Source organism: Gorilla gorilla, chromosome 6, assembly GCF_029281585.2.
Source record: "Gorilla gorilla gorilla isolate KB3781 chromosome 6, NHGRI_mGorGor1-v2.1_pri, whole genome shotgun sequence".
Taxonomy (NCBI): domain Eukaryota; kingdom Metazoa; phylum Chordata; class Mammalia; order Primates; family Hominidae; genus Gorilla; species Gorilla gorilla.
The window spans coordinates 131,383,774-131,400,395 of record NC_073230.2 but is presented as its reverse complement, the minus strand read 5'-3'; the positions used below and the strand labels follow the sequence as shown (position 1 = coordinate 131,400,395).

General features: G+C 38.8%; 1 protein-coding gene across 9 annotated transcripts in view; it reads left to right on the top strand.

Annotated features, from left to right (window-relative positions):
* The window catches only part of CADPS2 (calcium dependent secretion activator 2), a 568,074-nt gene that overhangs the window by 515,729 nt on the left and 35,723 nt on the right, over nt 1–16,622 (top strand). For all 9 annotated transcript variants that reach the window (XM_019031559.4, XM_019031557.4, XM_055347443.2 and 6 more), the window contains 2 exons: nt 9,696–9,779; nt 9,889–9,921. In XM_019031559.4, the coding sequence (XP_018887104.3) occupies nt 9,696–9,779; nt 9,889–9,921 (117 nt within the window). The remainder of the gene's footprint in view (nt 1–9,695; nt 9,780–9,888; nt 9,922–16,622) is intronic.

Genomic DNA, 16,622 nt, shown 5'->3' with positions numbered 1-16,622 from the left:
TATTCCAAAGTTCTATTGGTTTCATAGTTTTTCCAGACCCTTGTGCCTTTTCACATTCTGCCCCCTACTTGAAGAGCCCTTTTTTGCTTTCTTCTGATAATTCAACTAGAAAAGTCTTGGTTTGCTCTCCTTTCTAGAAGACATCTTACATCTTCCTAAGCAAATTTAGCCCTCTCCTTACCCAATGCCCTCTGTGCCCACTTTCTCTGCCATTTCTTCATGGTTATGTGTGTGTGTCTCTGAATCCTCTTTATCTATTATTCTTTGTACACTGCTTGTCATATAATCCAATAGATGAAAGTAAATCTGGAAAATGCTAAAGAAATGTGCTCTGGCATCAATACTCCAGTTCTTGTCTCTAACCTAGAACATAAAGTACTTTGCATAAAATTATATACTGTGACTCTGCCCCTAATGAAAAAGGGCAATATTCATTTTTTAAAAAGGATTGAAATTCACAGCCATGAGGCAATGTAGAGTTTCAGGATGCAGCTCTGTGCCAGAAAGTATGCTCAATGCCAGGGATACAGTGCTAAGCAAAACAGCAGGGTCCCTGCCCTCAAGGAGTTTGCTAACCCTTGGAGGAGACACACTAACAAACATAAAATGCAACCCATACAAATGTGTCATGTAGGATAATCTGTGACCAAGTAACTCATTTAGTCAGGGAGGACAGGAAAAGTTTTCCCAAGCAAGTGAAGCTTGAGCTGAGTTCCTAAGAATGAAAGAGTTAACCAGGAGAAGAGAGATGAAAGGACCATTTAAGTAAGAGAAACTGCAGAAACCAGGGCCTGGAGCAAGACAAGGCTGCAGAAGTGAGCAGAAGCTTGTAGGAAGTACTAAGGAGCTTAAAGTCTTTATCCCAAGAGCAATGGGAAGTCACTGAAAGGTTGGAGAGTGTGGGTAGGGAATTAATCAGATTTGCATTATAAGAAGATTCATCTGACTGCCTGTAGCAAACAGATTGGAGAGGGGATAGTGTAGAAGCTGTTACTTGGTCTCTGTTGAACTAATCCAAAGACATTTCAGATGTACAGTGAAAAGGGAAATAGTAAGGAGTACTCTTAGGTTTATGGCCTGAATGTTAGTATCATTCCTAGATGCAGGCTGTCCTGGAAGAGAAACAGATTTGGAGAGAAAGACCATGATGTCAGTATTGGACATGTTGAGATTGAGCTGCCTTTGAGACACCTGAGGGAGGAGATGTCAAGGAAGATATTAACTATTTGGGTCTGGAGCTCAGAGGAGGGATATGGGGTCAAAATATTGATGTGATTATAAGATTTCAACAATTGAAAACAGTACTGTATCAGCAGCCACTGTTCTCAGGCCAAGGTGCTGTGACTAGAACACCTATGGAAAAGAGGGAAAGTAACCTTAAAAGAAAGGGGAAGACTGGGCGCAGTGGCTCACGCCTGTAATCCCAGCACTTTGGGAGGCTGAGGCAGGCAGATCACGAGGTCAGGAGATCAAGACCATCCTGGCTAACACGCTGAAACCCCGTTTCTACTAAAAAATACAAAAAATTAGCCGGGCTGGTGGCGGGCACATGTAGTCCCAGCTACCAGGAGGCTGAGGCAGGAGAATGGCATGAACCCAGGAGGCGGAGCTTGCAGTGAGCCGAGATTGCGCCACTGCACTCCAGCCTGGGCGACAGAGCGAGACTCCGTCTCAAAAAAAAAAAAAAAAAAGGGAAAAAACAAAAATTCTTCTAGCCAGAAAGACTTCAATAATTTTTACCAAGGGAAAAAAAATAGGAGCATTAAATCTTACCAAGGAAAGGGTACAAGAAATGTCATATTTATTGCCACTTTATATTAAAATTAAACCAACCGAAGTGTGGGATCTTCAGAAAAGTTGGGTTCTAGTCCCATTTTCTTATGTTATCAGCTGGGTGTCCTCACATGACTTATTTTCCTCATCAAAAAAAGTGGGGGTATTGGGTTTTTTAAAAACTGACAGCCTTTTCTCAATCTAGAACAAAAGTCCTACACACATATCTGCATGGAGCCTGCTGGTGGCCTGCATCTGTTGTCTCCAGGCTCTAGAAACTCATAGCGCACGGAATGCTGGACTTGGAAGAGTCCTGAGGTCATCTACTAGGGACTTTTCAAACATTTTTATAGTTTTAAGATACATTTTTATATGCTTTAAAAATGTTTATAAAATATATTAATGTCTCAAATGTATATTAGCACTGCAAAATATAACACCAATCAAAGCATTGATGTCAGTCTGATTAAGAAGGGAAAGGAGGCCTGGGGCCCTACCTGGGTGGCCTCATGTTTCAAGGCAGGACTAGTCACCAGTCCAGTCTCCCTGTTCACAGATGAGGAAACAGAGGCCCAAGGCCACACAGTAGATGTCAGCAGAGCCAGGATTTGGCCCCTGTGGTCCCTAAGCCTATGATCTCTCCACAACACCATGCAGAACTCAGCAAGACCAGGGAGGGAAAGAGTGATAGCTTCACCTCCAGTCCTCTTGTGTCCCTTTTATATCTGGGTTGTACCAGCCAGCCTGTGGGTCCCTCCATGCATACATTCTGTGAGACCAGCTTGTAGAGTCCAGCTAGAGTAACCAGGTGGGGCAACTCTAAGTCAGGTAGATGAAAATGGGATACATTATATATAGCAATGAAAATGCCAAGGCTGGGTGCAGTGGCTCACACTTGTAATCCCAGTACGTTGGGAGGTCAAGGTAGGCAGATCACTTGAGGTCAGGAGTTCGAGACCAGCCTGGCCAACATGTCAAAACCCTGTGAGATAACTCAATTATTCAGGTGAGCCCAATGTAATCACAAGGTATTTAAAAGGGGAAGGAGGTGGCAAAAGAAAAGAGTCAGAGAAAAAGATGAGATGGCAAAAGCAGGGTTAGACAGATGCTATGTTGCCAGCTTTGAAGATGGAGGATGGAGACCATGAACCATGAATGCAGGCAAGAAGCTAGAAAAGTCAAGAAAAAAATTCTCCCCTAGAGCCTCCAGAAAGGAACTCAACCCTATTGACACTTGAATTTTAGCCCAGTGAAACCTTTGTTAGACTTCTGAACTACAGAACTATACCATAATAAACTTTTGTTGTTTTAAGCAAAAAAAAAAAAAAATTAGCTGGGCATGGTTGCACATGCCTATAATCCTAGCTACTCAGGAAGCTGAGGCACAAGAATCACTTGCACTCAGGAGGCAGAGATTGCAGTGAACTGAGATCACGCCGTTGCACTCCAGCCTGGGTGACAAAGTGAGACTGTCTTAAAAAAAAAAAAAAACTGGGGGAAGGTTTAGAATATGGTTAACAGAGCCAAGAGTGAAAAAAATGACAACTCTCAGAAAGCACTGCTGAACAGGGCCTCCATCAATTCTGGGTATGAATTAAAAGATCATTTCTGTAATATCCAACTTCCTAGATTCTCAATTATTGCAAAAAAAAAAGGATTTAGGAAATAATATACACTTTTCCCACAACTATATTGATACAGATATACGGGTATATATACATGGTCTCTCTCTCTCTCTTTCTCTCTCTCGTAACTTAGAATATTTTCCCCTGGATTTCTCTTAAGAATAGGATAGATAGAAGATAAATCTGATCTGACTGCCTAGATTATGTAATTAAAGTTTCTTGTTAATTTAGCCTGGTGAAATTAATTGCATTAAATTTACTCAGTTTACTTGTTTGGATCAAGGCCATGTATTCAGAAGGCATCTGTTAAAATCCAAGTATGTGCCCAAAAGGAATAGCATACGATATTAGGAGCCTTTAGCAGAGAGAGAATGCAAAGTAAAATAGTTCACTTTATTTGTGGAGGAACAATGAAAGGAAGAGTGAGAGAAAACAGTGTGGTGAATTCACCAACATCTGGTCTAGGTGTGCTGTTTTAGAAGTTGTCCTAGATACTTTGCAGAACAAGGTATGTTATGAATAAATACCTGCTGTCAAACACTCTCCCTCCTTCCTATAGATGTGCAGGATCTGGTAAGACCTTTTAGGAGTCAGTTGGAATAAAGCTTCAAATAAGTAGTTTCGCAGCTGGATTCACAGAAAGAGGATGGGAAAGAGACAATTGTATTGTGTTATTATACATATATATGTGTGTGTATATATATGTATACGTATATATATACGTATGTGTGTGTATATGTATGTGTGTGTGTGTGTGTGTGTGTGTGTGTGTATATGTATATATATATTTGAGATGGAGTCTTGCACTGTTGCCCGGGCTGGAGTGCAGTGGCACAATCTCGACTCACTTCAACCTCCATCTCCCAGGTTCAAGCCATTCTCCTGCCTCAGCCTCCTGAGTAGCTGGGATTTCAGGTGCCCACCACCATGCCCGGGTAATTTTTTTTTTTTTTTTTAGTAGAGATGGGGTTTCACTATGTTGGCCAGGCTGGTCTCGAATGCCTGACCTCGTGATTCACCCACCTCGGCCTCCCAAAGTGCTGGGATTACAGGTGTGAGCCACCACACCTGGCCTCGTATTATTTTATTATTATATATTAACATTCTGATTTAGGGAAGACAACCTATTTTCTCCTAGTTCATGATATTCTGGTACTGTGTTCACATTTTTTAATAATATGTTATTAAAACAAGTTTATTTTTAATTTTTAAAAGTTTTTTAACTAAATTCATGGAGTACATGTGCAGATTTTTAACAATACTAGTTAGTCCTGATCTTAACAAAAAAAAAACAAAACAGCTATCCCATCCTCCCCCACAGAAAACACTTAGTTTTTCATTATCAGCCATACTAGGGATGTTTGTGTTTTCTGTGGAAGATTTTATAACGTGCAGTGTAAATGATGCAAATATTCCTTGTTTATTTCATGAAGTGTCACAGCTGAAAATGCAAGAACTGTGCGTTTTGAACCCTAGCCGGAATCCTCCCGTCACTTAGAGTTTATGGTTCTACCTTCCATATGAATCTTATATGCTGTCAAAATCAACAAGAAATGTAAATGCACATGCCTTGAAGCACTCTTCATGTTTCCTTCTACCAGTCACTTCCAAGAGTTTCATGAGACAAAGTCAGTAATTACCCAGGCAGACTTTAGGTGTTAAATATTTTTCAAACAAGCCCAGTTAATGGCATCAGTAATAAAGAGCAGGGCAACAAAGAGATTATAGTGTTTCATTCCAACCCGACACCCTCAGGAGAACAGACAGCACAAAGGCAAACCCATAAGTGTTTATATACTCCCTGAGCTGTACAGAGAAAGATCACAGGAAGCAGTTAAAGATGCAGCAACTAAACCCAACATTTAACTGGGTTTCTTTGGAATCTTGCTGTTTTATGCAATTAAAAGCCAGGTGGAAGGTATATCGTTACTAGTCAATCTTGATGTTTATAATAGATTTTGATTTTTAAGGTAGCTCTTCTACTAGGTGTGCCTCAACAAAAATCTTACAAAGAAAACTTTCCTGTAGGAACTGTACACCTCAGCTGGTTAATCCCACAGGTGCTGTCGCTGCTCACTGCCATGTAAGCACTTAGATTCCCAGCTGTACTGAGCCTTCCCCAGGGACCTTTAGGGATAGGGAGGAAGCTGAGGAAAGACTCTCCACTACTTTTGAAATGGAGACAAAGAATGCTGAGACATGAATGCAGCAGACCACAGGTTCACACCTAGAACTAACTTGTATATAAACCAATGCTGCTTCGTGCTCTGAAGAAGATGAGCCAGACAGGCTGCCAGATGCCACAATGGAGAAACTTCTGCCCTAAATGTATTTGCCAGCAACCTTCCCAGAGAGTCATTTTAGCCACTCCATCTCTGCTATCCTTTGGCTCAGCTCGTGTGCCAACTTATAAGTGAAGCTGACCCCATATCCTGTAGTCAAAGACATTATTTCCTTCTTCTAGTTTCAGCTATACTGCTTACTGTCTGCACTGCCCATAACACTTCTGCCTTGTGTCATGTGCAGTTATGTTCATGTCTATCTCTCCCACTAGTTTGTATTTCCCAAAGGGAAAGGTCTAAGACTGTTGTGTTTTTGTATGTCTTATCCTAGGTACTCATTAATAATTAAAACAAAATGACACTTATTGAGCTCTTTTTTTTTTTTTTTGAGATGGGGTCTCACTCTGTTGCCCAGGCTGGAGTGCAGTGGCACAATCTCGGCTCACTGCAAGCTCCGTCTCCTGGGTTCACACCATTCTCCTGCCTCAGTCTCCTGAGTAGCTGAGACTATAGGCACCTGCCACCACACCTGGCTAATTTTTTTGTATTTTTAGTAGAGATGAGGTTTCACTGTGTTAGCCAGGATGGTCTCGATCTCCTGACCTCGTGATCCACCCACCTCAGCCTCCCGAAGTGCTGGGATTTCAGCCGTGAGCCACGGCACCTGGCCAAGCTCTTTTTTTTTTTTTTTTTTTTTTTTTTTTAACTTGAGACAGGGTCTTCCTTTGTCATCCAGGCTGGAGTGCAGTGGCACAATCATTGTTCAGTTTAGCCTTGAACTCCTGGGCACAAGCAATCCTCCCACCTCAGCTTCCTGAGAAGCTACAGGCACATGCCACCATGCCCAGCCAATTTTTTTAATTTTTTTTTTTTGTAGAGACAGGATCTTGCTATGTTGTCCAGGCTGGTCTTGAACTCTTAGACTCAAGCAATACTCCTGCCTTGGCTTCCCAAAGTGCTGGGATTACAAGTGTGAGCCACCACACCTGAACCCTTGAGTATTTATATGCAGGGAACATTGCATACAGCATATCACTTAATTCTTAACAGTTCTGTAGCATGATGGGTAAAGAGCACGGGCTTTGGAGCAAGACCACCTGTGTTTAAAGCCTTCCTCCTTCTGCCATCTGCCAAATAACCTTGAAACAGGCAGAATCCCAGTGGTTTTCTGACTTATAGCCTCAGCTCTATTCTACCTCCATAGAAACCCCATAGATTTAATTGAATTAGACCCATTAGCTTAAGGACCAAACTCATTCCTCTTTGTCACTAAGTAATTCTAAGGCAGCCCCCATTAACTTGTGACTAAATGTATTCAGGTTTTTAGACACAGATAGTGATTTTGCTAATCATATGGATAATATTAATTCTTTACATTTCTTTAGTGTTTGGCCATTTTCACAGTTCTTTCACATAAATTACCTCCACTGATCTTCAGACTATTCTTGTAAGGTGGGCAGGATAGCTGTCCTTTTCTCCACTTTACTGAGAAGTACAATGAAGAGAGAGAAGCAAAATGACTTGACGTTTATCTGGTAGCCAGACAGTGGCAGAGCTGCAACTTGAGCCAAGATGTAAATTCATCAACAGGCTTCCTGCCTCTGTCTTGCTTTGTCCCTCAGCAACACACGTGTGTATGCACAGACTCACTAGCAAGCACCAAGAATCAGGTGCTGGGCTACAGCCTCCATGGTTCAAGCTGTCTAGTAACCATAGCAATTGCCGCTGTCCTGGTGGCAAATGAGATCACCCAGTACACACTTGCTCCAAGATTTGAGTTACAAGAGATGAGGCATTTTCCACAGAGGGCCATTAAGTTTGGAATTCCCTTTCCCTGGTCTGACATAACCCTAGAGTATTCGTCTTCTGGGTCCTTGCAAACTACATCAAGTTGAGTTAGCCAGTCATGATTGGTAAGAAATCCTAACAGGCAGGAAGAAAGTGCTAAATTAACTTCTACATGTGAGCAATTCGCAATTTTGTGGGTGGATTTTTTTTCCCTAGGCATCCTTTAGGATAGCTACCCAAGCATACATTATTCTCATTCTTTAAAAATGCACTTATAGTTCACAGTCAGTCTGCATGGTTTTGTTTCTGTGTTCTTACATCATGTCGCAAATGATGTGATAGAGAAACCTATAGGGAAGTTTTTGTTTCTTTTGCATAAACTATTTTGCAGTAATTGATCAGCCATAAAGAAAAGATTATCTCCTATGCACTCACAGCGAGTTCTCTGGTCACCAGAGACCAATAAGCTGTGTCCCTGGAACTATTATCACTTTGTTGAAGAAGCTGCTATGTGAACAAAAACCAGTCTTCGTTAATTTCCCTTTTCCTATTGAAAAAACCTTGTCAGCATTTTCCCTTTGGGAATCTATAATGTGTCAATAGTTCATATTATTTTAGTTCTAAGGAGGAGAGATGTAGGGCAGTATGTCCTTCTTAAGATCTCTTATTCATCAATTTTCATGCTAAATAAAGTAAAATGCTTCACATTTTTACTGTATTATAGTGTATGTGTTTTTTTATTTCATAGAAATATAAAGTTTTAGAAATGTAAACCACTTTTGAGACTAATTTGAATTCCACATCCTACCCCCCTCACCCTAGTCCATTTAACTGATGGAGGAAGCCTGAGAAGTAAGGTGGTCAAACTGAGCTTGCATTCTACTAAGTGATGGAATTGGGATATACATTCTGAGTCCAGTGCTGTTTTCCATTGTACTCTGCAGTGTGTATCTGCTTTCTCTCCATAACTGCTACATAAGCTTTGGGAAGCAGGGATGATCCTTATATGTGCCAATTAGAACTGCCTGGTAAATGCTTGTTAACTAACATCAGCCATTGTGTCATAGTTACAAGAGCTCATATGTTATACCACCTCCCTTTCATTATCTGTTCTTTTTTTTTGGGTTTTTTTTTTTTTTTTTTTGGTTTTTGGTTTTTTGTTTTTGTTTTTCTTTTTTAAGGTGGAGTTTTGCTCTTGTCACCCAGGCTGGAGTGCAATGGCATGATCTCAACTCACCACAACCTCTGCCTCCCAGGCGATTCTCCTGCCTCAGCCTCCCGAGTAGCTAAGATTACAGACATGAGCCACCATGCCCTGCTGATTTTGTACTTTTAGTAGAGATGGGGTTTCTCCATGTTGGTCAGGCTGGTCTCGAACTCCTGACCTCAGGCGATCTGCCCACCTTGGCCTCCCAAGTTGCTGGAATTACAGGCATGAGCCACCCTGCCTGGCCCATTATCTGTTCTTTTATATTCAACCTCCTGTGTAGATGTAGAAAAAGTTGAAGGATGGCAAGTAATATAAAATAGAAAGGAATCTGATTAAGCTTGCCTGCCATTGTTTCTTAACATCCACATTGAAGTTGAAAAATGTTTTAAGGAAAAAATCTCATGGATCTAAGATTATTTATGAATGGCTTCAATGATCTCATACGTATAGTGACTAGATTCCTATGACACATTATCTTTTATTTTTTAAAAAATTGTGTATTATTGGCCAGGCACGGTGGCTCACACCTGTAATCCCAGTACTTTGGGAGGCCGAGGCGGGTGGATCACAAGGCCAGGAGTTTGAGACCAGCCTGGCCAATATGGTAAAACCCCGTCTCTACTAAAAATACAAAAATTAGCCAGGCGTGGTGGCAGACGCCTGTAGTTCCAGCTACTCGGGAGGCTGAGGCAGGAGAATAGTTTGAACTCGGGAGGTGGAGGTTGCAGTGAGCCAAGATCACACCACTGCACTCCAGCCTGGGTGACAGAGCAAGCCTCCATCTCATTAAAAAAAAAAAAAAAAAAGTGTATTATTTCCAGCCATGGGAAAGGAAAGGACGGTAGAGTTCATGTTCAGAATGAAAGAGTAAACATCACAAGTTAGTCTGACCTCAGCTGTCAGTTCATTCATTGTGAATTTTTGTGCCATGGAAGAAATTGATTCAGGAATTGTTTGTCCTGCTATTAGTTTGTATGCATAGTAACATTCTAAATACTCACTATAACTGTATTATAGTTTGTTTCAGTGTTGGAAGGCGTGTTGTCTAAGCTGTCAAGGTATGATGAAGGCACTTTCTTTTCATCCATTCTGTCATTCACTGTAAGTATTTGAATGAGTTCTCTTCTGTGGTCTTTTAACTGTTGTCATTGTACTTATATGGCAGTTAAAAAAATAATTCTCATAATTATCTCTTTCTTTCACACTTAAGGTGAAAGCAGCTGCAAAATATGTTGATGTTCCAGTAAGTATTTTTTGTCTGCTTTTTAAAACTGTATGGAATTCTTTAAAAAAAATTGCAGTTCATCATGGGTTTATTTCAAATCTTTAAACCAGTGCCATTCCCTTAGGGAGTAGTTTATTTTCCTTAAGCAAGCACTAACCTTCATAACAAGACATAGCAAAGTTATTTCGTTGACTTTTTCTGTTGTAACTCAGAAACTCTTAAGGAGATCAGTTCATCATAAGAACATATCACCTGAGTTGCAGAGGGAAGTTATAGCACTCTAGGATGGGGTAGAAAAATGCCTGACACTATTTATAGAAAAACTGCTCGCTTTTCCTCCCCTTTATATGAAAGCTGTAATGGGTTTCTTATAGAAGGTAAAATAATGATAAAGATGAACCAGTTAAAGAATTAGTTTTCTAAATACACAAGTGTTATATAAATCAGTAGTTACTTATTTTAACATTTGTTGTTTCATAGAATTCTTGGGAAATAACTCATAAATTTGTTCCAAAATTTAGATTCCATGAGCAGAAATCATGAAACTGACTTAGCTACAATGAGAACCTTCACATGGTAAACATAACCAACAAGTTGTGCAGCATTTTTAAGCTAATCATCATACCAAATTAGTTTTTGATTTAAATTCTATTATCACATATATGATCAAGGCCTAAGGTGTTCTGTTTAATCATTTATTTTGGCATATATGTCAATTTTCAAAGAATTAGAATTAGAGCACAATGAAAAATAAATTAACATTTAAGACTAGATGGAATATAAATTCTCTCTCTGTATTTGAAGAACATTATATCTCTACATTGCCATTAGAAATGGTAGCAGTTTTGAGTGCTGGCAAGCTTTATGTATCAGTTGTAGATAGCTCTTATTTTTAGGATGCACCACCACATTTTGTCTCTGGCTTTATTGCTGCTGTAGTTATAAATGAGTATTTTAAATGAGAAGGCCCTGGACTTTTCTACCTTTGCATGGGGTTTCTTTGGAACTGGACTTTTTATTTTACAAATGTTTCCCAAAGAAGTCTTCATACCCTCCTCGTCCTGTACCTAGAATCAAGGAATCAGTGCTGGACCATAAGTAGAAAAATATCACATATGTAGAGCCCCCCAAAGCAGCAGCATGAAAGGGAGAATTAAGGGGAGATTTTATGTTTGATATCTTAAAAAGGAAGGCACAAATAATCTTGTATATATCACATTGGACTTTGTAACACACATAGTTTTTGTTTGATTTTGAATTACAAATGAACTGTGACACCAAAATTATTCATGTTCTTAGAGATTTTGAGGTTTTTAATTGGCCCTATACTAGTTTATTCTCTCCATAGAATTTCAGAGTTGAAGGAGACAGAAAATGGTTCATTTACTTCCCTTCTCAGTGCAAGTAAGCCCTCTCTAACATCCCTTACAAAGATTCACTTGGGCACTGTTTAATTATTTCAGTGGTTACAGGATGACCATATGGCAGCCTACTCTTAAGTATTATGAGTTGAAATTCTGTATCTTTGTGAATTTTACCCATTAATCCTCGTTCTAATCTCTCTTCTGCATGATAGCTCTTTGCATATTTAATGACAATTTTCGTGCCTCCTCTTCCCAGGAGGTGTGGTGGCTATTCACAGGCATATGTTGTCTGAGGAATGCTTGTTTTCTAGATTAAACATTCTCAATTTATTCACTAAACCCACTACTTAAATATTTATTTAGCACATACTAAGTGCTAGATCCTGGACATACATGATGACACATACATTTCTTGCCCTCAAATGGTTCACAATATTAAAGACAAAAGACATAGGGAAACAGACATATCATTATGCACACTTCTATGGCAATCATATCCAGACTCTTCATCATGCCAGTTACTAACCTAGAGGAATTCTAGCTTATCAGTGTCAGCATTAAATCAAGTTGCCCCCTGGAGCAGAACATACTATACCATAGATGTGGTTTGACCATGGCAGATTACAAAGTGATGAATTCCTTCTTCAGTTATGGACATTACACTTCTATTGTTGATGCCTGTGAATATTAACTTTAAAAGCTGTAAGGTCTTGTTGGCCGTTATTCTTTTTTATACTCAAACTCCAGCAAGTATGCCTCTCTGAAGCTGTCTCTTAAGAGAGTCTCATGAGAAAAAGAGCGCTGGCTCACCTTTCACAAAAATTAACTGAAAACAGACCTAGACCCACATACAATGCAGAACTATACAACTTCAAGAAGAAAATATAAGATAAAATATATATGGCCTTGGATTTGGTGATGAGTTTTTAGATACAACCCCACATAATTCATGAAAGAAAAAAATTGATAAATTGAACTTAAAAATTGATAAGTATACTCTTATTCACTGTTAAGAGAAAGAAAAGCCACAAATGGGAAGAAATATTTGCAAAACACATATCTGATAAAGGACTTGTATCCAAAGTGTTCTAAGAACCCTTAATATTCAACAATATGAAAACAACCGAACTTTTTGAATGGGCAAAAGATCCAAACAGGCACTGCAACAAGAAAGATATGCAGATACCAAGTAAGCTTATGAAAAAATGCTCAATATCATTTGTCATTAGGAAAATGCAAATTAAAAGAAGATACCACTATGTACTTGTTAGAATGGCCAAAATCCAAAAACAAACTGACAACAGCAAAATGTTGACGAGGATAAGAGAGCAACAGGAACTCTCATTCATTGCTGGTAGGAATGCTACAGCTACTTTGGAAAACTGTTTGCCAGTTTCTTTTAAAGCTAAATATAGCCTTACTATGTAACCCACCAATCACAGTTCTCTGCACTTGTCCAACTGATTTGAAACATATGTCCACCCCAAAATCTATGCACAAATGTTCATAACTTTGTTTATAATCACCCAAACTGGAATCAACCAAAATTGTCCTATAGTACGTCAGTGTATAAATAACCATTGGTACGTCCATACAATGTAATTCTATTCAGCAAAAAGAAAAGAGCTCTCATCTCACATGAAGACATGGATGAATCTTAAATGCATATTGCCAAAAGAAGCCAATTTGAAAAGGCTGCATACTGTATGATTCCATTTATATCACATTCTACAAAAGGCAAAACTATAAAGACTATAAACAGATTAGTGGTTGCCATGAGTTCAAGGTCAGGGAGGGCTGAATTGTTCAAATACAGGGGATTTTTTGGAACACAGCAACTATTCTGTATGATATTGTAATGGTAGATACATGACACTGTGCGTTTGTCAAAACCAAACTTTATAGCAAAAAGAGTGAACTTGAGTATATTCAATTATTTAAAAATCAATTAAGTGATCATAGAATCCCAGGATGGAAAGGAAACTATAATAAAATAATTCTATTGTGAATGTATAAGATAAACTCACTGAAAGAGGAGCGAGGAAAGTGCTGATCTGAGTAACTTTGGAAATTAGTGGAGTCTGTAAGAATAAGGGGAAATGGAACTTATAAATAAGCATTGTACTCTGGTTGATAAAGTTTTTCTCCACAGTTTAACAATTTTGAAGCCACTATACGTGTGTATTGGAATTGAACAATTAAGTAAATGGATGGTGGTTGGTAGGAGCCAGGTTTCTCACCGTTGGAGTCAGGTTAGAGGCAAGCAAAGGAAGGGGACTAGAATGATCCTGTAATGGATTAGAGTTGGAAATATCAGTGTGAATTTGTCTTTAGCTTAGTACAGATAGAGCTGGTTACATTTAACAGTATTTTTAGATATATGTATATGCATGCATTAATGTGCTCACATACATTTTCTTGCTCTGTTAGCTCAGAGAGCCTAGAAACAGTGATGCCCCAGTAGCAACAAGCCCACATAGCACTCAAATTTGTTCTCTAATCTTTAATGAAATGAACCAGGGCTCCTTGGAGAAATGGCTGATGCTGGAAAATATACAAGATGAACGTGGAGCATCTTGTAGCAACAGAAAGGAGATGTTCACAAAAAACACAAAACTGGAAACTCTGTGTTTCAAAGAGACACAGCAGATGATGGAAAGAGCTCCCAGTGGCCTAAGCTAGAATAATATGAGCGAGCAAATATGTAAAGTAATATTGGATTATAATCCAAAGCATAAAATAAATATCCATTGGTCCATACTGATACAAGTAAATATTGAAGTACATAATGGGGAGAAGAGAAAAGACAGCTCTCCCATGCAGAAGAACTCCAAATAATTAATATAGATACTTCCCTCTCAGGGAGGTGGAACATATAACCCTACTCCTTAAGTGTGGGATATACGTAGTAACTTCCTTCCAAAGAGTACAATATGCAAAGGAAGATGGGGGGAATAAACTTCCAATGGAGAAATTTGAGAAATATTACCCCAGCCAGTTGATCAAAGGTCAACATCTGCAGTGATAACTCATACTGATAATATCAGCCTTTGATAGGATGTGATGAAAATGGCACTTTACCTCTATCGTCTTCCTCTAAAAATCTTGTAACTGCAGTCTAATCATCAAAAAAAAAATCAGACATATCTCAATAGGTGATACACTACAAAATATCTGAGAATACTCCTCAGAATTTTCAAGGTCATCAAAAAGAAGGAAAGTAGGAGAAAGTGACACAACCAAGAGGAGTCCAAGGAGACCTAATTACTAAATGTAACGTGGTATCCTGAATGATATCATGGAAGAGAAAAAGGATATTGGGAAAAACGAAGGGAAACTGAATAAAGCTCACACTTCAGTTAATAATATTGTGTCAATATATGTTCATTAATTGTAGCAAATAAACCATACTAATGTAAGATGATAATAATAGGGGAAATTGGGTGTGGGTTATATGAAACTAATATTTCCACAGTGTTTCTGTAAATCTAAAATTTTTCTAAAATAAAATGTTTATTAAAAGAAAAAAGCACTGGCCAAGGACTTAATAATACCTTACTGTTAATTCATTTTATGTGGCTATGTGCCCTTGAAACTGTATGACCTTGGGCATTACTTAAGTGGCTCCAGTCTAGTCATCTATAAAATGAGTGAGTAAGCTACATAACTGCATTAGTTCTTTTAACTGTAATGTTCTGTCACCATGTGAGTTCTTGTCCAGTTCTCTCTATGAGACAACAGAGCCCAAAAATTCCACCTGGAAGATGATGAGAAGATAAAGAGCTAGAAAAAATTTTCTGGATAAGAAGGCAATACCTTCTTATAATACCGTCACTTGTTGGAATTTTTTTTTTTTAATAAGACAGCCTCACTCTGTGCCCCAGGCTGGAGTGCAGTGGCCTGATCTTGGCTTACTGTAACCTCCAACCTCCCGGGTTCAAGTGATTCTTGTGCCTCAGCCTCCGAAGTAGCTGGGAAAACAGGCATGTGCAACCACACCTGGCTAATTTTTTGTATTTTTAGTAGAGATGGGGTTTCATCATGTTGGCCAGGCTGTCTGAAACTCCTGACTTCAGGTGATCCACCTGCCTCGGCATCCCAAAGTCCTGGGATTACAGGCATATGCCACCATGCCTGCTGGAATGTTTTTAAAGCAATAAATAAATTGATTCTATAAAGTGAAAATTACAACTGAAGTTAAGTGGCATTCCTATGCAGAAAAGGAGGAATTCATGTTCCTAGAACATACTTGTCAGATATTCCTTATAATTATAGCACAGTTGAAGATGTATGAGTTAACAGGGAATGACCCAAATCAAACCATTTAAATATAATAAACATAGTCTTTTGTTATCTTTGTAATGTATACTTCTCAGTGACACTTTATGAATGAAAAAAAATCACACTTAGGAGAAAAATGCTTCAGTGTAGTCCTGAACAGAAATAAATTCCAGGCACGTGCCTCTTCACAAAGAAGTTGGTAGGATTCTCCTTGATATCTTTCTGATCTAGATGATGAACTGTGTCCTTCAGTGTAGTTTGATAGATTGCTCTTGGCTAGACAACCCTATCTTGGGGAGGAGTTCTGTGGCAGTTATACAGTTTATGGCCCCATCATAGAACCTTGGAATGCTCATGGTGGCAAAGACAACAGACATTTGAAAAAAGAGTAAGAAAGAAAAAGCAAGACCTGGATGAGGTGAGTCTGTCCTGTTCAACAGTAACTTGGAAGGGAACTCAGATCTGACAGAAATTAGATGCAGGACGAGGATGAAAATGTTCATATTAGCTTTGCAGATAGGAATACTAAGAACCAAAAATTCTGCAGGTTTAAATTATTATACTAACCCCTCCCCCCCAAAAAAAAAGTTTTGCTCACCTGTAAGGTGGGTAAGATGTAGCTGATAGCAAATGTATGTAAAAAGTTGTATAAAAGATCATGTTTGACAATAATATGGAGTACTTTTTGAAAAAATCAGGTATATAGATCTATGGAGGCTGCATAACAGGGGGGTTACTTACAGGCTGAGGAACCGAACTGCTGGCGGTTGAATCCTTGCTCCATCACTTCATCTATTATCAGTGTGACCTTAGGCACCAGTTTCTTCTTCTGTAAAATGGAGATGTAATTACACCTCTTATAGGCTTATTGTGAATATGTTAAGCAGTTTTCACAGTTCCTAGAATGGAATTAGTGCACAATAAATGCTAGCTATTATCATACATTATTATTATTATTGATTACAATAAAATCTAGTATCTACATTGTAGGAAATAATCATTTCACTTATACCATATTGATCGCATCTGTATGATTGTGAACAAGTCACATCTGAATTCTTTTAAGGCAACATT